This window comes from Lissotriton vulgaris, chromosome 2_2 (genome assembly GCF_964263255.1).
Source record: "Lissotriton vulgaris chromosome 2_2, aLisVul1.2, whole genome shotgun sequence".
Taxonomy (NCBI): domain Eukaryota; kingdom Metazoa; phylum Chordata; class Amphibia; order Caudata; family Salamandridae; genus Lissotriton; species Lissotriton vulgaris.
This window is the reverse complement of record NC_141688.1, coordinates 81,802,057-81,829,985: the sequence shown is the minus strand read 5'-3', so window position 1 is coordinate 81,829,985 and position 27,929 is coordinate 81,802,057. Positions and strand designations below refer to the sequence as shown.

The following is a 27,929-nucleotide window of genomic DNA, read 5'->3' as shown; positions in this document are numbered from 1 at the left end:
GAAATTACAGGCCTATCAGTTTGATAGATTGTATCCAGGAGGTGGTTGCAAGGCTTGTTCTGCAAAGAATCCAAGGCAACGTGGGGTGACGTTTATCATCAGGAGACGTTCCAGTCATCCGATCAGGTATTCTATGAGCTTCAGCCCTATCCCCTGGATGTTTTCCTTTATGTGCGGCTTTGTCAAGGCATGCAATTTATTACCCCAAAATTCCTTTAAGAGCCCCTGACCCTTGTCCCCTGCAGATGATGTTGCAGGCTACCTCTCCAGGGCATTTGGTCTCTACGCTCTGACACCATACATACTTAGCCGGAGGAGTCTCCCTGGCCCTCACGAGCACACTGGGAAACAGAACTTGGTTGCGAATTGACGGATGATCATTGAACATAGTGTTGTTCGCAAACAGAGCACATCTTTGCTAGCAGTAAGTTGCACATCACACATTTTAAATTCCTCCACTGCCTGTACTACACTCCAGTCAAAATGCACAAATATAAACTAAAAGATCCAGACCGCTGTGATAGATGTGGTTTTTCGGGGGCTGACTTCCTCCATTTGGCCTGGGACTGTCCAGCAGTGCATTAATATTGGGGACAGGTCTTTGATACCATGGAACAGATGACGCGATACAAAAGGGGATAATGGCCGGAGCGTTTGAGCAAATCAAACACTCACCCCCAGTCAACTGATCTGGGTTTAATCCATCACCATTCTTTAGCTCACTCAGCCACCCCAGTTCAGACATGTCCATATGCAAATCAGTCTGACCCTGTGCCTCATGGGAACAGTCTAGCCCGAACTGCCAAGCCATGTCTTCCCTGGACGGGAAACAAGCATCCTTGGACTGGTTTCAGATTCATAATCCTCATCAGCCAGGCTATCTTGAATCCAGAGGCCAAGTGAGCAAGGGACTCATGTCTGAGCATACCCTGCCAACTTAGAGCGAACAAAGCGATACAAAAGGGGATGATGGACGGAGCGTTTGAGCAAATCAAACACTCACCCCCAGTCAACTGATCTGGGTTTAATCCATTTTTTTTTTGTAAATATCTTTTTATTGCAGTAAGGTCATTGATACAGACAGTATATATGAGCCATTTCCCTCGTCGCCATAGAAATGCACGACGTCCCCACATCCGAGTCACACAGCCATTCAGCTCACACCCCGGAGGTCGAGCGGCAATACCAGGAGGGGATAATCCGCGCCAGAGCATACTGTGTTGAGTCATAGCAACCAAGTGTTCGGGAATTGGCATTGCTGCTTTTCAGTTCTCACGCTCCCTCTACCGTGGCCCGCTGCCAGTTGAACCAAGGATCTCTCTCCACCCCTGCTGGACAGTCCTCCCCCCGCCCCCTCCCTCAACTCTCCCAACCCCAACTGCCCCCCCCCCCTCGCCTAGAACGTACCCAAAACCGCCCCCGCCCTCTCCCGAACCCCCCACGCCCCCAGGCGTGCTAGAGTACCACCGATTCGAGCCCTCAACCCTCCCGGCTAAACCAGATCCGAAACAAAGCATCAGGATTCATCAGCAATTATTCGCAAGTCTCTACATTGGAATGCAACTAAGGGAGCATCACAGGGGGCCTAACCCATTTCCGCATCCGGCGGGCGCTCCTCCGGAGCCGGGCTATGCGCCGGGGTGTCATCCTCCTCCATGTCCAGGAGCGTGAGGTCCAGGACCAGCCCCTCCCACGCCCTGGCCCTCTCCAGCGCCATATCATTGCCCGCCCTGAGCGCTGCCTGCAGACGAAGCTCACCCTCACACCGTGCCCATTTATGCAGCTCAGTCTTCCAGCGCTCCACCGTGGGGCCCCTGGACGCCTTCCATTGAGACGTGATGGCCCGCTTCGCCAGGAGGAGCCCCAAATCTAGAAATTTGCTAGTGACCTTGTTTTTTGAAGTGTGGGGGAACCAATGTAGGATACAGTGTGCCATGGTCAGCTGCAGGTCTCTCTCCGTTACCTCCCTCCGAACCTCCACTACCTCTCCCCAAAAGGAACTCAGCTCAGGGCAAGACCAGAACATGTGTTGGAAGTCTGCAAGATCTGCCGGGCAACGCGGGCAGGAAGCGGGGGGGGTCGGGAAGTATTTGTGTAATTTGTCGGGGGTCAGGTAGGCCCTGTGTAGGAATTAGAAGTGCACCAGCTGGAACCTGGCATTGCGCGTCCCATTCCGGGCCCGTTTGAGTATGCCATTCCACGCCTCTTCAGGGATCTCCGTCGCCAGGTCAGCCTCCCATTTCGCCTTCAAGGCCAGCAGTGGGGTGACGGACTCCGAGACCATGCGTCGATACAGGCACATGACAGCCTTGACCGTCCCCGCCATCATCACAACGTACTGGCAGCCCAGAGACAACGGCGGTTCCAGCATGCCCGCCTTCCAATGTTTACGGATCGCCGCCGTCAGTGCCGCGTGAAGGAGGAAGTCCCCACCCGCCAACTCAAAGCGGTCCCTCAATAGGTCAAACGGCAATAGCGCCCCGTTCTCGTACAGGTCGCCCATGGATGACAGTCCCCGCTGGTCCCAGTCATCCAGCCCGCGCCACGAACCTCCATGCGGGAGTGCCCCGCAGAGTTTAAGTGGGATCTCAGGTGCGTACGGAACCGCTATACCGCCCCGTCGGCGATACCTGTTCCAGCATTTCCGGGCCGTCGCAAACTCTTGAGTGAGGTGGAAATCTCCCATCGGAAGTCCCAGGACAATCCGGGACAACACCTGGACCGGGCCCGCCGGTTCCCCCGAGCCGTCCTCCCCCTTTCTGGCTCTGGCCACCCACTGCGTCAGCCATTGCAGCTGCGCCGCCAGGTAGTAGCGCTCATAATCCGGCACCGCCAGTCCTCCATCCGCCCGAGGTCGGAGAAGCGTGGCATGCGCCACCCTGCGCCTGCCCACCCCCCACAGGAAGCCGATAACCATCGATCGCAGCGTCCGAAAGTAGCTCGCCGGGATCCAGATCGGGAGGGTCCCGAAGAGATAAAGCAACCGCGGCAAAGTCACCATCTTGAGTAGCGCCACTCTCCCCATGAGTGACAACGGGAGCGTGCTCCAAAAGTCGAAGTTACCTTTGGTGTGCCTGACTGCCGTCCCGATATTCCCCTCAAGGATATCCGCTCTGTCGTGGAAAATTGAGGTGCCAAGATAACGCAGGCTCCTCTCCTCCCACGTCACGCCCTCCGTGGTTTGCGGGCACATGTGCCGTGGGCGGGCTGGGAACAGGTGGGATTTCGTCCAGTTCACTCGGAGGCCCGACACTCTACTCAGCGACTGTAGGAGGTTCTGAGCTTCACGCAGGGAGTCCGCCGAGTCCGCCAGGAACATCAGCAGATCATCCACGTCCAATGCGATGTGGTGTATCTGTCCATAGACGTCGAGGCCCTGATAAGCCCGGCCCAGCCGGGCTCGCGCCGCAAGGGGCTCTACAGCCAGGGCAAATAGCAGGGGGGAGAGAGGACACCCTTGGCGGGTGCCCCTGCCCACCAAGCACATCTCCGAAATAACTCTCCCAGTTCTGACCCTCGCCGTCGCGTCCTGGTAGAGCAGCTTCGTCCAGTTTACAAAGCTTTCGCCGAGGCCCAGCGTGCGCAGAACGTGGAAGAGATAAGGCCATTCCAGGCTATCAAAGGCCTTCTCCATGTCGACAGCAAACACCACTGCCTCCTCGGTGTCATAGGTGTCAGCCTCCAGTACATGTAGGAGTCGCCGCACGTTAAGCGCCGTGTTGCGGGTCGGGATGAAGCCTGACTGGTCAGCGTGGACCAGCATGGGCATATGGGGGAGTAAGCGCGTCGCTAAAATCTTGCTCAAGATCTTGTAATCTAGGTTGAGCATGGACAGAGGGTGGTATGCCGTTCTATCCCATGGTTGCTTGCCCGGCTTCAGTAGGGGGACGATCAATGCCTCCCTCGTGGTCGCAGGAAGACGGCTCAGTCGCTTTGACTCGTTGTATAGCCACGTCAGCCGGGGCGCGAGGAGATCTGCATAGGTGAGATAAAATTCCGTTGGGAATCAGTCAGTGCCCGGCGTCTTGTTCCTGGCCATGCTCTTGATGGCGACACGCACCTCCCTCTCCTCGATCTTGCCTCCGAGCCGCTTCTCGTCCTCCTCCCCCAATACCGGCAGGCCAAGATCCTCCGTAAAGGCCTGGAAGTCCTCCAGCGATGGAAGGACCCTGCTGCGGTAGAGCTCTGTGTAACAGTCATAGAACAAGGCGTTGATCCCTTGTTGGTCAAATCGCGCCGTCCCCACGTGGTCCCGGAGCTCAAGTATGACCGAGCTCCGGCGAGCCGGATTGGCCAGCCAGGCCACAAGAGCCCCTGACTTGTCTCGTTCCGAGTGCGCCCGCGTAAGGTAAGCCTTGTAGTCAAAACACCGGAGGCGCTCTACCGACGCCGCCACCGCCTCGCGTGCCTCAAGCAGGGCCTCGTGCGTGTCTGGGCGTTCAGGCCTTGCCCTCTCCAGCACACGTAGCGCCTCGTCCTCCCTTGCGATTTCCTCCAGCAGCGTTCTCCGCACCCCCGACGACGCTGCGATGCACTGGCCCCGCATCACAGATTTAAATGCGTCCCATTCTATCGCAGCTGAGCCCGCCGTGCCCGCATTCACCTGGAAGTACGCCTCGATGCCCGAGGCTATTGCAGTTCGGAAGAGCTGGTCGTCTAGTACCTCAGGGCGGAGTTTCCAGGCCGGGATCTTCGGGCGGATTTGCGACCAGCGCATCCGCACGAGGAGCGGATTGTGGTCAGAGATCGAGCGCGTAAGGTACTCACTGTGGCACACTTCCGCGTGCACGTCCTGCGAACACAGGAAGGCATCTATGCGAACATGCAACTCGTGGAGAGCGGAGAAGAACTAATAGTCCCTGTCCGACGGGTGGTTAGCCCTCCAGGAGTCGACCAGTCCCCACCGGCGCTACCAGGTCGAACGCGCAAGTGCAAGTTTGCCAGCCGGTGCATTCAGCAGGGGGGGGTGTGATCTGTCCAGGGTAGTGTCAGTTACACTGTTAAATTCGCAGCCCAAGAGCAAGGGTTCCACTAAGAACGGGGCCAGCTTGTTGGAGAGTAGGGAGAGAAATGCAGGCTGGTCTACATTCGGGGCGTACAGACAACCCAGATTAAGGTCCCTCCCATCCAGTTTGCCTCGCAGCATTATGTATCTCCCCTCCGGGTCAATCACCTGGTGTGTGCACTGAAAGGGCACCCCCGCCCGTACCCAGATGGCCACCCCCCTAGCGTAAGCAGAATAGCCAGTGTGAAAGACCTGTCCCCTCCAGCGACGCTGCAGCGCCTTCCCCTCCTTAGCTAGCAGATGCGTTTCTTGAAGGAAGGCGATGTGAATGCCCCGTCTGACTAAGTAGGAGTGGATCTTGTGACGCCTATGCATCGAATGCATCCCCCGTACGTTCCATGTGAGACATTTGTAGCCTATGTCGGATCCCATGGGAAAGCCCTTCGCGTCCTATCTACCCTCACCGTGACCCCCCCAGCACGCCCAGGTCCCCCCCCCCCCGATCCCCCCCCCAACTTGTGCAAGCGCACTACCCCAACTCCCACACCCCAGGACAGACAACCAACATGGAAACCCCATCCAAACTCAAATATCAAAAGTGTATCACTTTAGAATAGGGCTGGAGCGGCCGCAACGCCTACTCCAGACAGGCCCGAAGCCCCCCGCCCCCACCCCACCTCCCCCAACAATACTCAGGAGAGGTCTCCCAACTCTCCCCTACCCCCACAACACCAGTTATATGTCCCGGGGGAGTATCCGCACCTCACTGCATAGCGTCCAGAAGTGGCCCCCCCATCTGCACCCGGGTACCTTACATATTCGGCCAGCGTCCCTCGGTCCAGATCCGCCAAGAATACCATCTGCTGTTTGGGGAGTCACCACCGGCAGGTCTGTCTCCGAGAGTTCGTGCCCACTGCTGGAGCCAGGGCTGGGAGCACTGGCCTTCGACTGCTCCGATGCACTACTGGAAGGGCTGGCGTCTCCCTGGCTGATGGCCGCCACTGCCTGCACTGCCTTGGCTCGCTCCTGCTGCCATCCCGACGGGGAACCAGATCGTCGTGTCGGCGTCGTTTCCGTGGAACGCCTCCTGGGTGGGGTCCGCGGCAGGGGATCCGCGTCCGGCTCCCCCCTAGCATCCAACCAGCTCCAAGCCTCCTGTGGCGTTAGGAAAAAGTGGGTGCGCTCCCCAGCAATCACCCGCAACCGCGCCGGAAACAGCATAGCGTAGGGCATCTGCAGTGATCTCAGTTTTCGCTTGACCGCCAGGAAGGAGGTCCGCTGTTTCTGCACGTCCCTAGTAAAGTCCGGGAAGACCATGACCCTGCTATTGTCGATCCTCAGGTCCGGGAGGTCTCTCACCCTCCTCAGGATATAGTCCCTGTCCCTGAAGTGTAAGAGGCGCAGCACAATCGGACGCGGCGGTCCCCCCGGCTTGGGGGGGCGCGCAGGGACTCTGTGTGCCCGTTCGAAGGCAAAGAACGGGGAAAGTCCTTCTGGGGCCACTTCAGTCTGCAGCCAGCCCTCCAAGTAGGAGACCGCATCCTGCCCCTCCACTTTTTCGGGGACCCCTACGAGGCGGAGGTTGTTGCGCCTCGAGCGCCCTTCACTGTCCTCAGCTCTGACCTCCAGCACTCGAACCCTCTGCGCCATCTCCGCCAGTGACGCCTTCAACTCAGTCACTTCCCCAGGCATGCTATTCAGGGTTACCTCCGCAGTCGACACACGCTCTTTTAGCTTCCTATGGTCGTCCTTCAGCAGGGTCAGGTCCGACCCGATGGCATCCATGCGCTTCTCGAGGGCTTCCCGCGACGCCACTATCACCTGCATGATGTCCCCCAGAGAAGGATCCCGCGGGCGGGACGAGCTCCCCTCTCCAAGCTCCTGTGGGTCCTCTTCCACGAGGTGGCCCGGGTCGTCTAGCTTCAGGGCCTCAAAGCCCTTCTTCCTGCCCCCCGCACCATTCTGCTGGGCAGCCAGCCTTACGGGGCTCCGCGGCGGTCGTTAGCGGTACAGAGTACTCCTGCCCTCCTTGCCAGGTCCGCCTCAACGTCTTGCTCCTTTCGCGCCTCTGGGCCCCCGTCAGGCGGTGCACCGGACCACAGAGCAATTCAGTGAGCAGGCCCCGCTCCACCAGGGCTGCCGGCCACCAGTGCACCCCGTCTGGGCACTGGATGAGGTCTCTCCTTTCGGGGTGTGCCAGTCTGAGTTCGCGCCCGCTAGAGTCAGCCCCAAGGTGGTTCCTGGTGCGTGGGCGCCCCTGGCTTTTGAGCCTCCTTTTCCCACCCACAGGCCTCACAACAGCGGGTGGCCTCCACTCACCCCACCATCCGTGTCCGCTCGGCGCTAGCCTGCCGGCTGTGGGGGCACCGCACTTCTCTGGGCGGGGGGGGGGACCACCGGACTATCTCCACGTCCGGAGGGTGGACACTGCACTCCACGAGGTCCCAGGGTCTCCGAGGTCGGTTATCAAGGCAGATATCGGCAGTCGGGCGCCATGTTAGGGTCAGGCAGGCCGGTCGTCTCTCGCCCTTCAGTCCCGTGTGACCTGTGGCGCCCGCCGCTACTTCTGACCTCCGATGGGTGCAAGAGGCCTCCAGCAACAAACGCCCAGATCTTCTGTGTTCCAGGGCTTCCCAGCTCTGCCCGGGGCTCCGTCGCCAGGCGTGTCAGAGCAGGACGGCGGCCGCCATTTTGGGCGCTCGCAGCTCCGGTTGCTTCGGACACCGCCAGCCGTTCAGTGGGGCTCAGCCAGGGGCCCCCTGGCCTCCGGATACCTCCTACTCGCCCTCAGTACACTTCTGGACACTGCTGTGGGCTCGGGGTCCGAGTCGGGACCCAGGATATGTGGTGGTGCGAGGCGGGCGCGGAGGAGCTCCGGAGTCCCGCTTCCACCTACATCGGCGCCTTGGCCACCATCTGGGTTTAATCCATCACCATTCTTTAGCTCACTCAGCCACCTCACACAGATGACGGCACATACTCTGGAACGCTCTCCGCTGCTAGCTTTGTTAGGCTACACTAAGCTTATCCCTAAGCCACATCGCCGATATCTTGATCTTGTTCTTTTGATGTCTAAGCGCCGCATAGCTTGCCGATGAGGTAGAGGAAGAGCGCCAAAGTTTAAAGAACGGTTCAGTGACTTGCTATACTGTCAGGAACAAATGACTAGCTATGCAGGCTTACTCCCCCATTCGTTGCAGCCTAAAGACATTTGGGGACCCCTTACAACTTACCTGCTCTGGCACCCACGAGATGCCTCGCCTGACACTCCGGCAACAACAACATCATAGAGATCTTAATCTAAGGGGTACATGGGACGTATACGGGTTATATGCTGGGTGGCATTCTTTATCTCCTCCCCCCTCATAACACCTCTAGAGACAAGATGCTTCATCTTACACATCTCCAATGGGCTGTACCTGTTAGGCAATGCTGTATTACTTATTCCCACGTCTAGTGTGTAGTGATTGTCAAAATTCATGTTACTCCTGTTGTGGGGATTGGGCCAATGTGCTGCGGATTGAAGGGATGTGATAGCAGTTCTCTGGACTGTGTTACTGCTCCTGCATACTACGCTTTGCTCCTGAAAGTAATGGACAATACTCTTATTCGTGCCCATATGTCTGTCAATGCATGCTTTCTTTGGTAATATATTGCCTATTTGACTAAAACAATAAAAACAGTAAAGAAAAAAAAAAGGCTCATGTCTCCAGAAATACGGCATAATTTGATAAATTAATTAGGGGCCGTACTAAGATTATTTGTCTGGAATAATATTCTGTTCTATGCCACATATTCACCATCCGTGTGTGGCATACACCAGAACGATGGGAATGTATGGAAGAATGTAAGTGGAATGATAGAACTTTAGGTAGGATTATTTGTTGAGAATCTGAGAGAATGAAAGTATGACTGAAGTGTGAATTGTTGCTGGGCAGGCCTCAAAGTAAAAATGTATCTTTGTCACTTTTATCTTTTCCCAATCTCTTATGTATGTTGTGCAATATCTTTATAATAATTATGTGTTATTTATGTATGTTAAAAAAAAAATTCTACATCCGTTCTAAAAGTGTACAGATAAAAAAATAAAAATACATATATCTTTGCTAAAAATCTTCTCTTGCATATATTTGGATTGTGCAAAATTTGTCCTGTGCAGTGCCAACTCCTAGATTTATCACCCCATATATACTGGGATCCCAGCTTCGGGACCACTACATCAATTGGCGGGGTACGTGCCTTGTTCTTTGTTCAAGAAAAAAAAAAAGAACCCTGTTCAAGGTATTTAAAAAAAAAAAATCTTTTTATTGTAGAAACATGCTCCAGTTAATCACACAGTGGTCGGTAGCAGTAAGACATTGAGGCATAAAAGACATCACCATTTACCATTTACGTTACATGTCAACATTTTGGCCAGCATGAAAAGATCAAACCCCCTGAACTCCTCCCAACTCTAACCATGAATCTCATCTGAGCGCACTGAATTGCCACACTCCTCTCATACCCGTCCTACCCCCCGCGTCACCCTTCGAAACCCCCTCCCCCTCAAGTAAGGAACAAGTCTCGAGGCACATTTCGACTTCTAATCTGACTCAGAATCTGCCTGGGAGTCTACTGATTCTCCTCTGTATTGTCTCCATGGCCCCCATACTTTCTCCCATTTCTTAGGGCATCCTCTACTCTTATAAATTACTCTTTCAGCCCTTTGGCCCCAATCGAGGTCCTGTTCCCACTTCTCCACTGTGGGCACAGCCTCGCTCCCCCAGAGTCTCGCTATATTTTGTTTTGCAACCATACTTGCTAGCGCCAACCAAATCTTGCCACCTTTCGGCCATGTAATATCACTTGTTACCCTTAGGATATGCCATTGAGTCTCTAGCGGGACTTCTGCCCCCACTATCTCCGCCATGATATCAGACAACCTGGACCAATAGGCCCTGATCTTGGTGCAATCCCACAATATGTGGAAGAATGTGCCCTCTTCCCTGCACCCCCTTGTAGTGTAGTTCCTATATTCGCAATAGGCTCTGCGCATTGGAATAATATATACTGTATTTTAGACGTAGGACTGAGGTCTACTAGCTCTCTACCAAATATATTAAACTTAATAGTGAGTGCCAGCTAGCTCAGAGGTCACTAGAAACTTTCTCGAATTCACAAGAAGGGATTAGTTTCTGACAACAGCATAAACATGACAACTTTGTTTCCCAAGAATAAGAAATCAGATCTCTAGAGTCGCGGCAACAATAGATAACTATTTTATTCAGTCAATCGTGCATGCTTCGTTTCGCCAGAGGTGCTGAGAAATAGAGAGATGGGCGTTTTCAATAATAGTATTTATTGACAGTCTTCTTTCGCAAGCATTGAAAATGAACTGCTACAATCATAATACTGGTTATAAAGTACAAAGCATATAATACACACAGTATTATAAAGTAGTACTGTAAAAGCATGATATGGTTTCTAAGCCATAAAATGTATAAAATACATACAGTAATAAATAATGACTAAAAGTACTCAACTGGTGCTTCTAAAATACGCCTACCCCGGTGTACCTAACCTAAGTCTAGTACGAGGGAAGAAGTAAGTGAGAAGTAGCCTAAGTTTAGTAGTTCTCTGCCAGGAATCTATTCCAAGAATTCTCTAAGAGGTCTAATCCGCTCCGTACCTTGGTTTTAGAATGAAGGAGGTCTTGTATCTTTCTCTCAGGACTCGATTTCCCAGATACCCACAAGGGTAAGCCTGAAACACTGGAGCTGGATTTCTCCGCAAGAGAAAATACAGTGTCTCTTTCGGTGCGTCATCTGGAGGGTCGGCTTCCTTCGGCAATTGCTGCTGCAGGGCGTCGGGCAAGTAGATAGTCGATCTGCTCCAAACCACCATGTGTTTGACTGGGCAAACCTGGGCATATTTATACTTTGAGGGTGCCGAGTTTGACGCTTGATTGGACTTAATATTGTCACTCAAAGGCTAAATTCTTGGAAAACGCTAGGAGTTCTTGGAGAACTTAATATTCAAGCAGGGGGAAGTTTCTAGCTGCTGAAGGCGGGTTTTTCGAAGAAATCGTTGTTAATTCTCGGAACCTAGTGGAAGTAGCCATGTCGTATTTGGGCTGTATGGCTTAGACCAAATAGGGTAGTGATTTCTATGCCTATATAAGGATATGATAAAGTATACCTATATAAGGGCATGAATCGGGAAAATTACACTAGGGGCCTAGATTCGATTACATCACCCTAAGGCAAAACTTCGAATCTACGTAGCCTATCCGGTATTGTGTCGTGCGTGGGGTATAGGAGCGATGTAATATGCGATGCTGTATCAGCCTAAACCGGGCTCGAATCGCCACCTCCCTTGGGCCTTGCAGTGCCTAGCTCCAGTCGTCGTCCTCCTCCAGCAACCCTACGTCTGCTTCCCATTTCTCCCTCAGAGGGCCCAGGGGATCAGTCAGATTGTTGATAAGTTTTTTGTAAGTGAGGGAGATTGCTTTATCTATCATTGGGTCCATTAAGAACCTATCCTCAAGCGGGGCATATTCCGGTAGGTGTTCCCCGACTGCAAATGTTCATGGATGGCATGTCTAAGCTGCCGATAATGTAGGAACTCTCCGTTCCCCATCTGAAATTCCGTCTGTAGGGATGCAAATTCCACAGCGTCTCCTCTCTTCCAAATGTCCCCTAGTCTATCGATACCTGTACGGTTCCATGCGCGAAGGCCTTGCAGCTTGGCCACTGCCGGGAAAAAGTTCCCGGCCCATAAGGGGGTCTGGGCAGTTAGTTTCGCTCACCATCCCAGCATCTTCGTCACTCTTTTCCATACCCCCACCACCGCATTCGTCTGAGGCGGGAGAGTCCTGCGATACCTGCCTCTGTTGTAGATGGCAGCCATGTAGGTCTCATCTCCGAAGACCATGCGGTCCACCCGGTATGCCGGCTCCTCCACAGGTGCGAACACCCACCCATTAAAATTAACTATCTGGGTCGCCTAGTTATACAGTCTGACGTCTGGAACTGCGAGTCCTCCCTCATACACCCCTCTCTGTAGCTTCTTGAGAGCTATCCTATGACAGCCCCCGCTCCATAACAGGGAGCGCTGCTCCGACTCAACCGCTTGAAAGAACTGCTCCAGCACCACGAACGGCGCGCTCTGCAGCGCATAGAGCAGACGGGGAGGGCCATCATCTTGAATAAGACCGCTTGGCCCATTAGGGACAGCGGGAGGGTCTTCCAGTGTACAACCTCTCCACGCAGACGCTCCAACTGAGCCTTTACGTTCAGGCGCATATATTCTGCCTCTGTCTTCGATATCCAGATCCCCAGATACCGGATCACCTCTTTCCATACAAGCCCACCACACTCATTCGTCAAGCTCGGTGTTGGGCTCGCCAGCACATGGCCTAGGGATTATTCCCAGTTGATTTGATAGCCTGAGAAGGCACCAAACCCATGGAGAATCTCCTAACAGTCTCCGGATGGAAGCCTCAGGACGTTGTACATACAGCAAGACATCGTTAGCATATAATGAAATACGTTCTTACCAGCCGTCCCCCAGATCTATTCCCCACACCAGTGGGTCCGTTCGCACCCAGGTTGCCAATGGCTCCAAGGCCAAGGCGAAGAGGGTTGGGGAGAGCGGGCAGCCCTGCCTCGTGCCGCGCTCTAATTGAAACTCCCTGGACAAGGTCCCGTTTACTCTGACCCTCGCAAGTGGTTCGGTGTATAACAGTCTTACCCATGCCCGGAATTTGTCCCCGAACCCCATCCTGGCCAACACCGCGTTGATGTAATGCCACTCCATACTATCGAAGGCCATATGGGCGTCAAGCGACAGTAGGGCCGCCGGGACGTTTGGTCGGGCTGATGTCTTCTGTATCACCCCATATAGGCGTCGCAAATTAAGCTGTGTGCTTCTGTGTGGCATAAAGCCCGACTGGTCCGGGTGGATCAGGGATTGTACCACCGCCCCCAGCCTGGTGGCCAGGATCTTGCCCAGGAACTTCGTCTCGAAATTGAGGAGCGATATGGGTCTTTATGAGCTACACAAGTCTTGTGGCTTACCAGACCTGTGGATCACCACAATTGTAGCTGATCTAAGGTCCTTTGCCAGTCGTCCCTCCTGTTTAGCTTCATTATACAAGCGCAGCATATGGGGCACTATTTTGCTAGCAACACATCTAAACGCCTCCGCCGGGAACCCGTTGGGTCCCGGCGCTTTCCCGACTTGTAAATCACTCATGGCATGTTCTATTTCCTCTACTGTAATGTCGGCGTCGAGAATGTCCCTGTCTGCTAACTCCAATGTGGGCATCTGCAAGGGGGCTAGAAAATCCTCACATTCTCGTTCAGTCCGCTGAGTGTGAGACCTGTAGACCGTTTCGTAATAACAAATATTAAGGGTCAGACCCTCCCATTGTCCAGTGAAGCTGCATATCGCCCTAGGGGATCCACCCAATGTTGTCCGATCACCAGGGGAAGGGAATTTTAAATTAGTATCCCAGCACCTCTCGAGCCTGTGGTAAAGCCGGCGTGCGCCCTCAGCGTGTAACCAAATCTATTGAGGGCCTTATAATGATTCCCTATCAGATGTGTTTCTTGGAGCAGGACTATGTCGGGTCCATGCCTATGCAGATATTGCAAAACCATAGTGCGTTTAATCTTATTCCGCAAGCCATTAACATTCCAAGATAACACAGTAAGCGTCTGTGCCTTTGACTTATGCATCATAACTATAAATCAGTACAAACTGCACGGGGAGTATCCACCCACCTCCATTCCCCGCCACCCCCGCCCACCACCCGTGCCTCTTGAGCTAAAAGAACTTTGTCGGAACTCAACAACACTGTTTCAAATAAACATGTGATCTTCTCCCCCCAACCCCCGTATCTCCCCCCCGCCCCCTCCCTGCTACCATGCTTCGCAGGCAAACGGGCCCGACATACCCCAACAAGCAGAGCGCCTGTCACCCAGTCAACGAAAAATTTAGGGGCAAAAGTGGCAACAAAAAAGCCAGCCCGAGGGTACTACCGGGTCCCATTCTATTTGTTCAATCCACCTCTTAATAGCTGCGAGTTCAGATGTGAACATAATTTACACCGCAGGTCCCCCCAACGAAAGCCGCCCTCCCACCCCACCCCCAATACTTTACCACACAACCGCCATGGGCATGGCGCCTCTCTCTCAGTTCATGTTCGCGGCATGTCCATTGCCCAGCAGCTTTCAGTCCCATGCAGAGGTCCCTCCACTTGGTTCGACGACCAGCTACATTTCTCTCGTTAGGCCTTACCCTTCCGAATCATCCCATGTCCGGCGAGGCGGATAGGCTGCGTGTTCTCGCTCTGTCCGGTGTCCGAGGAACACCGCGCTCTCGAGGCTCGCCTCCCCCTGAAACCAGCGATGATGTTAGGGACCGGGCCCCGGTGTCTCTCCACCCTCACTCTCCCCGCGGGCCATGCGAGGGCTGCTCCGTTTCTTCGATCCATGTCGGGCTTCTTCCAGGGATGTAAAAAAGAAGGATTTACCTTTGGCCAAAATCCTGAGGTGTGCCGGGAAGAACATCATGTACTTGAGGCCACGTGCTCGGAGCTCCTTCTTAACTCCGTCAATGAGCGGCGTTCTTGTTGGACCTTCAGAGTAAAATCAGGAAAGAACCGGATCACAGCATTATCCATCCGTAGGTCTCCATGTTGGCGAGCCGCTTGCAAAATAGCGTCTCGATCCCTAAAATCGAGGATCCGAGCGATGATAGTCCTCGGGGGTTGGGGGGCTCCCGGGCGAGGCGGGGGGACCGGCGTCCGGTGGGCACGCTTGATGACAAAGAACGTGGATAGCCGCTTGGGTTGAAGACGTTTCAGGATGAGGTCATCCAAGAATAGGTAAATGCTTGGTCCTTCCATTTTCTCTGGAACGCCTACCACCCGTATATTGTTCCTTCGTGCCTTTCCTTCCTGGTCCTCCAGCCGTGCTGTTGTGAGCTTCTGCTGGTGGTTTATATGCTGAACCTGCTGCTGCAGCCGTTTGGTGGCACGTTGGAGCTCCCCAATGTCTGTGGCGTTACGAGTGGCTTTCTCCGACGTCTTGTTGAGGTCCGCCTGTTGCAGTGCCAGCTCGATGGCCACCTTGCCAATTTTAGACTCCAGCGTTGTGCCCAGAGTCTGTATTGCCAGCATAATGGCGGTCAAGGACGGTTCTGCCCCCTCAACTACCTTCCCGGGGGTGATGTCACCCCCTCCGCCCATCTGGCCAGTGTATTTGTCAATTGTGTTGGCCTGGGTGGCAGCGGAGGACCTGGGTTTAGTGACGTTTTTGGATTGAAGCCCTGGGGCACCAGCAACACCACCTCGTGTCCCTGAACCCTCAGCATCGCCCCCTGTAATCCGGCTCCGGGCTCCCAGCGCCATAATGTCGGGCCTGTGTCGCCAACTCACAGCACCACACTAGCTCTGTGCGGGGTGACCACGCGCCACGCAACACTTCCAGGACCCTGCAGCCCTCTCTGCCTCAGCCGTCCGCCCGGGGGGGTCCAGGATCTTCCCCGCTCCAACGTTTATCAGCCTCTGTTGCAGGATCTACGCTGTCCCGGTAGGTTACAGCTCCAGGATGTAGTCCGCCGAGCCGGCCGGTACCTCCACCTGCAGTATGTCGGGCCCCGGGCGTGCTCGGTACCCTCACTCGCTGTCTCCACCATCCAAGGGCACTCCAGATGCTCTCTTCCCCCCGTGAGTTGGGTGCGGGGGGCTTCTGCCAGCAATCGCCGCCTGTGCCCTTCAGGCTTTCGGACACTGTTTCCCGCCCAGACGGGATCCTCCAATCTCTCGCGCTGCTCGACCTCCGCTGTACTCACCGCGGGACGACCCACAATACCAGGTGATCCCCTGGGGCCTCCGCGGGGGTCAGGGTGGAGTTCTGGACCCGAGGGGGCCCTCCTTTCTGCGGTTGTCCCTGGCCGCCGTCAATCTCGTCCGTGCGTCGCCGACGCGCTCGCCGCCGATCCGGCCTTGCCGACACGCAAGGCCGGGGCTGCTCTCGTGGAGCGTACTGGCTCTAGGCCTCTGCAAGGCCCCGTTCACCGGACCTCGCCGCTCTGGCGTTCCGGGGCGGAGGGAGACCGGAATGGGCTCCGCCGGCTCCGGAGCTCCTCCGCAATCAGGACCCGCTAAAAGGAAGAAGAGGTAGCAGGATAATGAGCGGATTTCTGGGGCTTTCTGCCGACCCCCGGACGAGCTTCGGGACTACGCGGCCATCTTAGCCGCCGTCAGGCCACGCCCCTCTGTTCAAGGTATTATTAATCACTTTCAGAGCCTTTAGAAACTCCGGACCCAAATATCTTGGACCAGATTCATTCCCCACACCGCTGTTAAGACCCTCCGATCCTCCTCCGCTAACCTCCTCAAACCACCTATCTACAGGTCCAAAAGAAAAAGAGGCAAATCTCTAGCAATCCAATGAACCAGAGCATGGAACCTCCTGCCAACACAACTTAGGATGATAGAATCAAAAACACAATGTATGAAGCCCTTAAAACCTGGATCTTTGGATCTTCAGATGCACTGTGTTCTTCACTAATATAACCAGTATGCAGCATATCTATCAGGCTCCACTTTACCTCCTCTGCATAGCGCCAGGATGCTTCCTTCAGAGTGATAGTTGCGCTGTACAAATAATCAAATCAATCAAATACTCTAGTGCAAAAAATGAAATACATAGATATGTATAGATATATTAATATTACACTGTGGCAATTGCCACGGTGTAGATATAGTTATGACCTTGGTTTGCTAATAACATTGATGCGTTTTGACAAATCTTCACAAACGTTTTTTTTTTTTTTTTAAATATTTCACCCACCTCAGCTCCTTTCTTGTAGATTTCGGGAAGATCCATTGTTCGCAAGCTGAGAAAAAAAGGGTTCCAGAATACAACTTCCCAAGCCAATTTCCTTAGGGATTCTTGAGCAACAATGCAGCCCAAACAACTGAATGGAACTACACCAAATTTGGCAGCAAGCTAGATATTGACCTAGAAATTGTGTGTTCTATTATTTAATGTAATTCCTATCCAAATGTCTTTATGAATTCAGGTTTAGAATTTGTATCTGGGCCGTTTGGCTTTAATAAAAAAAATGTAAGCCTTCTGATTGGCTGAAGGAGGAGGGGGTTCCGTTTGCACGCTCTGATTGGTTGTCTGCGACATGAAAAGAAATGTTGCTGTAGCCTTTACAGGAGTTTGGAGACTTTTTTGATAAAGGACTTAAGGGGCGCTGTAGGGATACCTGACCCCGTACTTTGTGTTGAGTGATCTTAGATAGATGCCCTCCATGATTTTTTTTTTAATTAGGGGTGCTGTCCCAAGAATCCCATCCCCTGGGGCTGCAATAAAAACTGCCATGGGTTATCCGGTTCCACCCGGGACACCCAAAGCAAATGCAAATGCTTCCTCCTGGCGGTAACAGCTTTTCTTTGCTTCTGCCGGGGAGGAGCAAACCTGTGTTATCTGCCCAGAAGAGCACAAGTAGGAAGTTCTCCCATAGAGCCACAAGGAATCAAGGCCACTGCATGGCTCAAGGAAAGGGCCCCACGCTTCCTCCCCACAAAAATTGTTTGGTCCCTGGGGACAGAGTCCCTGAGACTTGCACCAAAAAAACGAAACTTTGCCTCCGAGGATGGGGTCTCTGGGGCCTTCGGAACGTTGGCTGGGGCGCCTTTCTCTTTCTTTACAAAAAAGTAATTGGCCCTTGGGAAAGGGTATCCTGGCCCTCAGAAGGCTCGTTAAAGGGAACTGCATGCCCTAGGCCCTAGGCCCCTCTCACCAAATAAAAAAGAACAGTGATTGGCCTCAGGTGGAGGCAGGTTACCCGGGCCCATGAAATAGCTCCGGCACTGAGGCAGCCACGCCCGCCCCTAAAAAAAAACAAGCATTGGAAATGCAATAGGTCTCGCACCATTAGAGTTAGTGCTTTTAGAATTGTTTATGGGTTTTTTTGTAAATGTTTAGCATTTTTGTTTCCTGTAGCCAATGCTAAAGTATTACAAATAAAAAAAGCCATAAACATTTCTAAAAGCTCTAACTGAAATGGTCTGAGAACTATTGCAGTGAGTGAGGGTGAGGGTGAGTGAGGGTGAGTGAGGGTGAGTGAGGGTGAGGGGTTGAGGGTGAGTGAGGGTGAGGGGTTGAGGTTGAGGGTGAGGTGTTGAGGGTGAGTGAGGGTGAGGGTGAGTGAGGTGTTGAGGGTGAGTGAGGGTGAGGGGTTTTGGGTGAGTGAGGGTGAGGGGGAGTAGTTGAGGCTGAGTGAGGGTGAGTGAGAGTGAGGGTGAGTGAGGGGTTGAGGGTGAGGGGTTGAGGGTGAGTGAGGGTGAGGGGTTGAGGGTGAGTGAGGATGAGTGAGGGTGAGTGAGGGGTTGAGAGTGAGGGTGAGTGAGGGGTTGAGGGTGAGTGAGGGTTTGAGGGTGAAGGGTTGAGGGTGAGTGAGGGGGAGGGGGAGGGGTCGAGGGGGAGGGGTTGAGGGTGAGTGAGGGTGAGTGAGTGAGGGTGAGGGGTTGAGGGTGAGTGAGTGAGGGTGAGGGGTTGAGGGTGGGTGAGTGAGGGTGAGGGGTTGAGGGTGGGTGAGTGAGGGTGAGGGTTTGAGGGTGAGGGGTTGAGGGTGAGGGGTTGAGGGTGAGTGAGGTTGAGGGTGGTTGAGTGAGGATGAGTGAGAGTGAGGGTGAGTGAGGGGTTGAGGGTGAGTGAGTGAGGGTGAGGGGTTGAGGGTGAGTGAGGGTGAGGGGTTGAGGGTGAGTGAGGATGAGTGAGAGTGAGGGTGAGTGAGGGGTTGAGGGTGAGGGGGTGAGGGGTTGAGGGTGAGTGAGGGTGAGGGTGAGTGAGGGTGAGTGAGGGTGAGGGCGAGTGAGGGTGAGGGGTTGAGGGTAAGGGGTTGAGGGTGAGGGGTTGAGGGTGAGGGTGAGGGAGTGAGGGTGAGGGGTTGAGGGGGAGGGGTTGAGGGGGAGGGGTTGAGGGTGAGTGAGGGTGAGGGGTTGAGGGTGAGTGAGGGTGAGGGTGAGTGAGGGTGAGGGTGAGGGGTTGAGGGTGAGGGTGAGGCTGAGGGGTTGAGGGTGAGTGAGAGTGAGTGAGGGGTTGAGGGTGAGGGGGTGAGGGGTTGAGGGTGAGTGAGGGGTTGAGGGTGAGGGGGTGAGGGGTTGAGGGTGAGTGAGGGTGAGTTTGAGGGGTTGAGGGTGAATGAGGGTGAGGGTGAGTGAGGGTGAGGGGTTGAGGGTGAGTGAGGGTGAGTGGCGTCGGTGCGGTGAGAGGCGGATGTGTGGCGACACAACAACAAAGAAGCAGCGAAAACAAAGCAACATATGGCTGGGGAGTTGCAAAGACCGTAAATTAATTATAAAGGGAGGTGAGATAATGAGAGCACGTGCTCAGTCCCCTTGAAGGGGAGGGGGCAATGGCGGGCGCGAGGCAGAGACTGCAGAGTGATGCGAGGCTCCGGCGGGGTGGAGTGTGCCTTACTGGCACTATTGTCTGTTTAACACATTCCCATTGCACATCAAGTTACACCATATCGGTCGTGTTCATATAATGAGAAAAATAGTCAAAGGTACATAGTCTGTGGTGCTAAATGGAAATAATAGATACGAGTGAACCTTCACCACTGTGTACAATCCTCATTGCGTGCCGCAAATGGCAACCGCAGTAAAAAAAATGAAGGAAACTTACATCCAAAATGTTTCACCGTTTTCTACCGGGTTCCCAAAAACAAAACAAGTATTGTCCGTATTGCGGAAACCTGAATGAAGAATAAATGAATATTGGAACAAAATACGGAGAGAGTAAGAGGCAACGAGTAACGGCTTGAGGAGGTGAGGGAAGGGCTAAAGGCAACAATGTCACCGGGTGAAAAAAAAGCGAAAGAGAAAGCAGGGTAACCTGACCCAGGAGGGAGGAGAAATGCGTCTCGGCCGGAGCAGGGGGCGGAGCAGGGAGAGCGGGCTTTGAAATGTACTTCACACGGCCGGCCGGTCGTGAAACTGAAAGCATGGCCGGCCGGCCGTGAAAGCCTTTGATGCCGCAGGGGGTGGAGCGGCACCAGCTGGGAGAGTAGGCAAGGCAGGCGGCTGGGGGCATGTGCACGCGCTTTTAAGCTCAATGCGCATGCGCATTGAGCTTAAATTTCTCGTGCACTGCAAGGAATCGCCACGATTCCTTGCAAGTTGGATAAAGAGTGGATAAGCCACCATAGTCTCGCTTGCTCGATGCGCATGCGCATCGACAGGCGAGACCTAAAAATGTGGATGTGAAGTGAGCGGGGTAAAGACTCATTTTACATTAATTGCTCGAGCTGGGAGAGCCCCACGATGACCAGGAAGGGTTTTTTTTGTTTGTTTGTTTTTTAATGCTAGTAGTGTCCCTAAACAGGTCCAGGGACACCACTGCACTTAAAAAAAACAATTGTTCATTTAAATTTTGTGGGGGGCTGCAGGGAGCACAGCAGCCCCATAACAGCATTTAAAAACAAAGTGCTGTAAGTCTCCTGGGTCGGGCTTTATATTATTTTTAAAGCACTCGAGCTCAAGCTGCTTGCTCTTCAGCTGGAATGCAGTGGCCCCTAGTGGTTAATTTCATAGCTACATTTTGTGTTCTGAATTTTCTTTTTCTTTTTTCTAAAGCTCAACATCGGTTAATATTTTTTAAATGTTTAAATGGTTTATTGAAAATATGTGATCATCACTTTTACTAAACATTGTAGTAAATGAATTTATAAAATGTACATTTGATTATTGTGATTGGCTAAGAAAAAAAGTATGCTTTATGCTCCTGATGTATTACCTTTTGCTACTCGCAAATTGCGAAAAATTGCGAGTAGCAATTTGCGACTCCCTAAAGCAAATGTTCAACAGTGTTAGAGACACTGTTAGCGATTCTCAGTGGAGTCGTAAAGTGCGAGGCTCATGAATATTAATGAGCCACTCCAAATTTGCGACCCCATTGGGAATAGCTGGCCCTCCCAGGGATGGTGGCCTGCTGGGCTCATCAGACCTCAATGTCTGGGACTGCTTTTAAATAAAGCTGTTTTTTTTAAATGCATCTATTTTCCTTAAAGTAAAACGGGATGCATTTAAAAAAAAAACTGAAACGTTTTCTTTTCCTATTTTTAAGGGCAGGCAGTGGTCCCTTGGACAACTGCCTGCCCTCAAAAAATAATTTCCCATGCATTCCCAAAGGGGAAGGGGTCCCAAACCCATTTGCGTATGCAAAAATACTTCTATATGTTGATGTGCTGACCCCCTTGATAAAGATAATAGTCCTGATTTTTTTATATTCTGGTGTTCTGACACTTTGACAAAGTCAGTAGGACTGCCTTATGTAATCTGACCGGTATAATAACACATTGTTCTGTTGGAACTCATTCCATACCTATACAAATTTAAAGAGGTCACACAATGATCCTCACTACGACTTATGGCTTTGCATTAATAACTACCACCAGGCTCAATATTTATTTTCAAAGTATTTGCAAAATATATTGTCCAATTCGTTAAAAGAAATATTTTACAAAAAGCGTTAGTGGTATAGTACATTTAAAATAAGATGTTCGAGTGCAAAGTCCTTTTGCAGTGCAAAACAGTGCTGGGGTTAAAATAGTCCTTCACGTACGGCCACATGCATCATCCCGGGTGTTTGCGAATTCTTAATTGCGAAAAATAGCGATTCGCAATTTAGAATTCGCAAAACGGGATGCATGAATATTTTCTGTAGATTTATGCGATTCGGTAAAAATCGCAATTTTTACCGAATCGCATAAATTACCGAAATACAATTTGCGAATTCGCTATTCCCATTGGTTCCTATGGGCCAAAAGGCCCATAGGAAGCAATGGGAAGGCATTAGCAAATTGCGATTTTCACTTTGAAAATCGCAATTTGTTAATGCATTTCATGGGTGCAGGGGGGGTCCAAAGGACCCCCCCATGCACCCCTGAAATGTATTTTTCGCATCATGTTTCACACACACATGTCCTGAGGACATGTGTGTCCGTAACATGAATGTTGAAAAAAATGCATTTTCAGCATTTGAAACACTTTTTGCAAATTTACCGAGTGGTTCAACCACTCGGTAAATTTGACCCCCTAATTGCGATTTCGCAATTTTAAAAGTAATCATGCATTGCTTTTAAGAAATCGCAAATTTGCGATTTCTTAAAAGCAATCGCAATTTTAGAAATCGCAAAAATGTTGCGATTTCTAAAATTACTTCATGCATCCCAAAAAGCACTTTTGGAATCGCAAACGGCCGATTTTAAGGAATCGCACCGTTTGCGACTCCAAAAATGCTTGATGCATGTGGGGTTAAGAATTTACATGGTTTTTGAAAAACTTGGCTACGTTCCACTTGACAACTCCCTGTTCGACTCTGAGTTGGAGAGAAAGACAGGGGCTTGGCCAACTTGCATACGAGAAATTTTCATTTTGTGTCCCTGTAGGCTCTAAGAAGTTGTGAGCCGCCTGATGGCTCTAGGGATGTCTGAGTAAGAGGCAGACTTTGGTTCCGCTGGCTGGCTGGCTGGCTGGCTGGCTGGCTGGCTGGCTGGCTGGCTGGCTGGCTGGCTAGCTGGCAGAACAATGGATGTTTGGTAGGAAGTATTTAAGAGAACTTACTTTTGCCCCCAGAGAAAGCAGTGTCCCAAACAGCACAACTTCCATTGTCCGGTTAGGTGAAAAGAAAACAACTAGCAGATACTGAATGTTCATAAACCTTGTCTATCCACAATATTTCGAAAATGTTAAGTGTCTAAAGTCAGGGTAAAATAAACTAGAAAATGTGACTGCTCGTATAATGTTAACTTTGTGTGCCTAAATGCATTAATGTTTGCATTCCATGCTTTTAAAACGAAGACCTTGGATGCAGGTGACATCTATGAAGGTCAGCAATTTATATCTGATTCTGGTCACCACTATTTTGAAAATCGACTGATTTTTTTCTGTTATGTAACAGCTGAACTTTTTGGTTCCAAACATTGAGTCTACCGCATAAATAGCAGTGTTGAACGGTGCACAACGAGCAAGCACATTTTTAATGCATCACTATTAGTATTTTATCCCTAGCTGTATGTAACTGAGAACAAAGGGCACCAAAGAGGCTACCCTTTCACTTTCAAATTTGAATGCTCTACCTCCTGGTGGTGTGTACCTATTTTATTCCTCATATAAGAAAATATTATAGGATAAGTTATAGGAGGCAGATCAAGAACTGGCTGTGCTTTTTAGATTTGACCTGCACAAAGACGCCTGCTTTACACTCCACAGATCTGCTAGAGACTGGAGGAGCATAGACCTGCTAGATGAGTGTTCTAATATTGTAGCTATTAAGGCAGATATTGAAAAGATAAATAAAGCTAATGCATGCTTTACAAATATTTCTGCTTCTGTTTGCTGTTGTAAACTAGTGCTCATCCCTAGGGTGCTCGTTCCTTACACTACACTAAGAAAGGTTTGAGTGAATGTAGACTGCTAGAGACATTCTTTATACAAAGGTTATTTTGATTTTAACGCAATTAATCTGACAGCAGTGAACAAAAAGGGGAAGGGGGGGACCCAGCCCCTATGGTTGCAAACCTTTATGTGACCGGTCCTGCATATGTAAATGAATGTACTTTATTTTTTATGCTGACGAAATCTTGAAATTGCATATGAAATTCTTTTAAGAGCAACTACAACCAAGAGACTGTAGAACTTCATAAAATGGTTATCATAGTACTTGGGAAAGTGCATAAAGGATTACCTGTGTCATCTGGTCACTTCTTCATAGATTTGCTGCCTTTTCAGGATCCTCAGTGCAAAGATGGAGGAGTCTCATGTCAGTATGTTTGTCTTTCTTTCTGCAGCGGCTGGATTGCAGCCATCTCCTTTTTTGGGACAAATGTGGGCTCTGCAGTGGTGATGTTGATTCCGACCATTATGTTCACCGTGGTAGCTGTATTATCCTTCATTGCGCTCACTAAGGTACATCTCATAGTAACCTGCTGATATGTTCTGAGAAGATCCTCAGTGTCCTAGTTCGTAGTATGTTAAGGCATGCCTGCTTTTATTAGTGGTTGATACTAAAAAGAACTTTCTTGTACTGGAGTAGTTTGGTTTCAAAGATATATATAGTGTAGCTGACTCCTGCAGTGTTTCTTTCCTCCCTTGTTTTTCAGTTTTTGCAGTTTTCCCCACGCTCCAACGTAACACTTTGGCATAGTGAGCAGAAAACCCACAATCCAGACCAGTATGCCTCAGATGGTTGTCCTCTCATAAATGCATTAATGACTAAGTCAAATCTCCGTCCCTCCGATGTCCTGCCATAGTATTCAAATGTGACCTGGCTTAGAACATTGGCTCAGTTTTTAGAGATTTGTGCCACAGACCCAGAGGTCACATTGTTATTATCAAACTTCTTCACAGGTTACTGTAGTTCACTTTTTTATGGATACATCGAACTACAGACTCCTCATAATGTTCATATCCCAAGACATCAGACTGGATCTGGAAAACTCAAAACCACTGCTCTTGTGCACCAGGAGTTGCTGCTGTGCGGCTCATCAGCCTTGTTTCACTCCAGAAGTGGCAATCAGAGTTGCAGAAAAGTCCCACCAATGCATGTGCATCGGTTCCTTTCTTTCCGCACCTTCAGACGCAGATACGGAGATCCGCTCTTTGTTTGTTCACTCTATAGTATATTTTTCCTCATTCCTTTTCCATGGTGCAAGAAAACACGTCACCTTCTAAGACTATAGGATTTAAAGTTTGTGACAGAACCCCTCAAAGTGCATCTCTGGTGTGTAGGTTCATGCACCACTCCAAGGCCTGTGAGGACTGCGCCCAAATGAATCTGAAAGCGTTCGGTGATTGTAAAACTATACGTGGTAATACACTGCAAGAATCCACACATGTGCAGCTCCAGTTCGAATTGAAAGCAGAGAACTGCTCCCGCACTGAGGTAGTTTCTCTGGCAGGTCTTCGTCATTGTTGAAGTCTTTGAGTACATTCAAGAAAAAACACCAGATAAGTCCAAGTGGGAGTCTGCCCCCTTCCCGTCATTCTCGTTCTCTAGAGCAGGTGGAAAGATGTCACTGTGCCTCTAGGTCTTACTTTCATTCCATTCATAGCCGATTTACACTTTTGTCCTGGTGCACCCTAAGTTCCTTTGGCCTTTGTTGATGCTGCAATAGGTTGAAGCCTTTTAAAGGCCATGCTGTGCAGCTTGGCACACTTCTGAATCCCTCTGACATGCCTCCAAACTCCAAGGATCTGCAGGGGCTACCAATAGAATTAATCTGGTGGCTCTTTCCTCAAAACAGCCTGTATCTCTTGAGTCTGCTTCAGAATCCGTGCTAGCATAGTTGCCGACTTGGGACCTGCTGCCAAAATTGGCGCTAAGCCCTTGGATATCAACTCCCCCACCACAGGAGCTGCCGCAACTTAATGTGGTATCAAACTCCGAGATGGATTTGTCTTTACCACGACCAAGGGAGTGCCCACAAATCAATGTGACGCAGCCTATAGTCATTTCCATTACATAGACACTAAACTAACTTTTGGACTCTGATTCAGACCAGAGCCAGCCATATAGCAATGACAGTGGAGGGAATGAGGACAGTTTGACCCACCTAATAATGAAGACAATTGGTACATGGACCCGATACTGGGTTGGTCTTCACCCTCCACCTAGTTCAGCTAAGAAAGAAAGTTTAACTTCCCCAATGTGATTAAGAGTGTTGCTTGGGTCCTTGACCTACACCTTCCCCACCCTTCCCCCTCCCCCCACCCCTCCCCCCCCCCACACACCATTGAGGTACAACCAAATGTCCTTACTGATGTCCTGCAGCCTGGCTTAGTACCGACTGAACCTCTCCTTCCCTTCAGTGAGGCACTAAAGGACACACTATTGTGCAAAAACGTGTTTTGTGCCTCCAGTCAATTGACAGGCCGCCCCTCACCATAGACCACCTCCAGACAAACTTTTATTTATTTTTTCAACTCTCCATTCAATTCCTGAGAGTGGCATAATCACAGTTAACGCCTTTGCGACAACTCCTCCGTACAGAGTTTGTACGTATGGAGACATTTGGCAAGATAATATTCTCTGCCAGTCTTGGCTTGAGGTTGTAGGTCAATGCTAGCTTCCTCCTTGGACTCTACACCCACATAGTATGAGACATGGTTTAAAAAAAAAGTATATTTTTTTAATTTTTATTTAACACTAGAAAATCAAAAACAGACATACAAAAGTATATCTAAGTTTCATCTGTTCAGGAGAAAAGAATGAGTTTCATGCCTTTGGACATTTACGTTTATGAATTCGTAACAATTAGCCGTAACTGTATAACAACAGTAGCAAATAGCACAAGCATAGGTTCCTTTTTGTTGAAGGACGACAAGAAATACAAAAAATATATATATAATGTATGACATACCTAGAAGGGAGCTGGGGGGAGAAGGAAGGGAAAGGGAATGATCGTCACGTTCACACTCAAGGTAAATACTATTAGAAAAGGGGAAATGAATCTGAAGATTAGTGGAATGTTGTCCGACAGTCAAAACAGTATCTGCTATAGAGAACGTGCGTATGTGTTACTCGTAGATTTTCGCACGTATTAGTTCGGGGAAAGACGGTGAGCGGGGACTCGCCGTGCTCCGGAACAGACGATGGAGAAGAAGGGGTGGAGTTGTGTTGCAAGGTAAGTGGGTATGTACGGTATATGTGCCAAATGTCCTTGGGTCAGGAGGTAGGGGGCTGTAAGTTGGAATAAATCCCGGTTTGCATATCGCAGTATGCCATACTGCGAAGCCAAGCCTTTTTTGTGGGGCGCTGTTGAGCCATCCAATGTATTGCAATTTCCGTTTCGGCCAACAATAATGCTATTGCTGTGAATCTGCAGTAGCAGGTATAGATGTCAGAGACAATGCCCAGTAGGGCCTGCTTGGGGGAAGGCATAAGAGATGTGGATGACCTGAAACACCGAAGCCCAGTTGGCGGATATGACCGGGCAGGTCCAGGTCATATGAGTGAAGTCAGCATCAAATAGATGGTATTTGGGGCATTGAGAAGTTTTGGAGGGATCATATTTAGCCAGCTGAACAGGTGTAATGTAGTATCTGTGATCAAATGTGCTGTAGTTTGTTCGATGGTTTTGAGAGATCCTCTTAATTTGCTTGTGGCTGCAGGCCCATTCCTTGTTGGTGAGAGGCTGTCCCAGTTCCTCCTCCCAACGGCGTTGTGCCCCTCTGTCCCGTACTCTCCTGAGTGACACACAAGCACAGTACAGTTTGGTGCTCAAATGTGAACCGTCCTGATCAGCTATTAAGAACTTCAGAGGCATGTATTCGTCTGAGGGGAAAGGAGGGGAAGGACATGATTGTCGGGAGTAGGGCTCCCAGTAGCCTGGTCATTACAATTCTGTCTGTATGGGACGTATCCAGAGTGCACAGAAAGGTCAGTAAGTGTTATGATGTGCCCATCCGGGAAAATATCCCCAAATGTGTGCAGATGCAGTTTTCGTAAGGTGCGTTGAACCACCCTCTCAAAGGTTGAGGGTATCCTCGGATTTTGAGATAGTGGGAGTTTAGATGAGTATAGAGAGCCAGAGCCTAAAAACAGGTAGAGTTTCCACCAGGCCCAACATATGGTGAACAATGTTTGTATGTCGTTGTGGTCCAGTCAGACACCCTGTGGAAATATCGCACTGAGTGCGACAGGGTCGGCCAGGTCTTGTTCGGATTTGCTATAGGGTATGTGAGCGTCTGGATGAAACAAGTGCTATGCAAACTGGGCCTTTGCGACCAAATAGAATAAGTGAAAGCCAGGGAACGTGAACCCACCGCTCTCGTAGGGGAGTGTAACTGTATCCTAAGCTATTCGTGGCCTCCGTCCAGACCAAATCAGGCCGAGTAGTTGACCGCGCAGTTGTG

At 50.9% G+C, this 27,929-nt stretch overlaps 1 protein-coding gene across 1 annotated transcript in view; it reads left to right on the top strand.

Annotated features, from left to right (window-relative positions):
• SCAMP5 (secretory carrier membrane protein 5) overlaps window positions 1-27,929 on the top strand; it is a 180,165-nt gene that overhangs the window by 135,456 nt on the left and 16,780 nt on the right. The window contains exon 7 of the mRNA XM_086959325.1: window positions 23,864-23,981. Coding sequence (XP_086815451.1) covers window positions 23,864-23,981 — 118 coding nt within the window. The remainder of the gene's footprint in view (window positions 1-23,863; window positions 23,982-27,929) is intronic.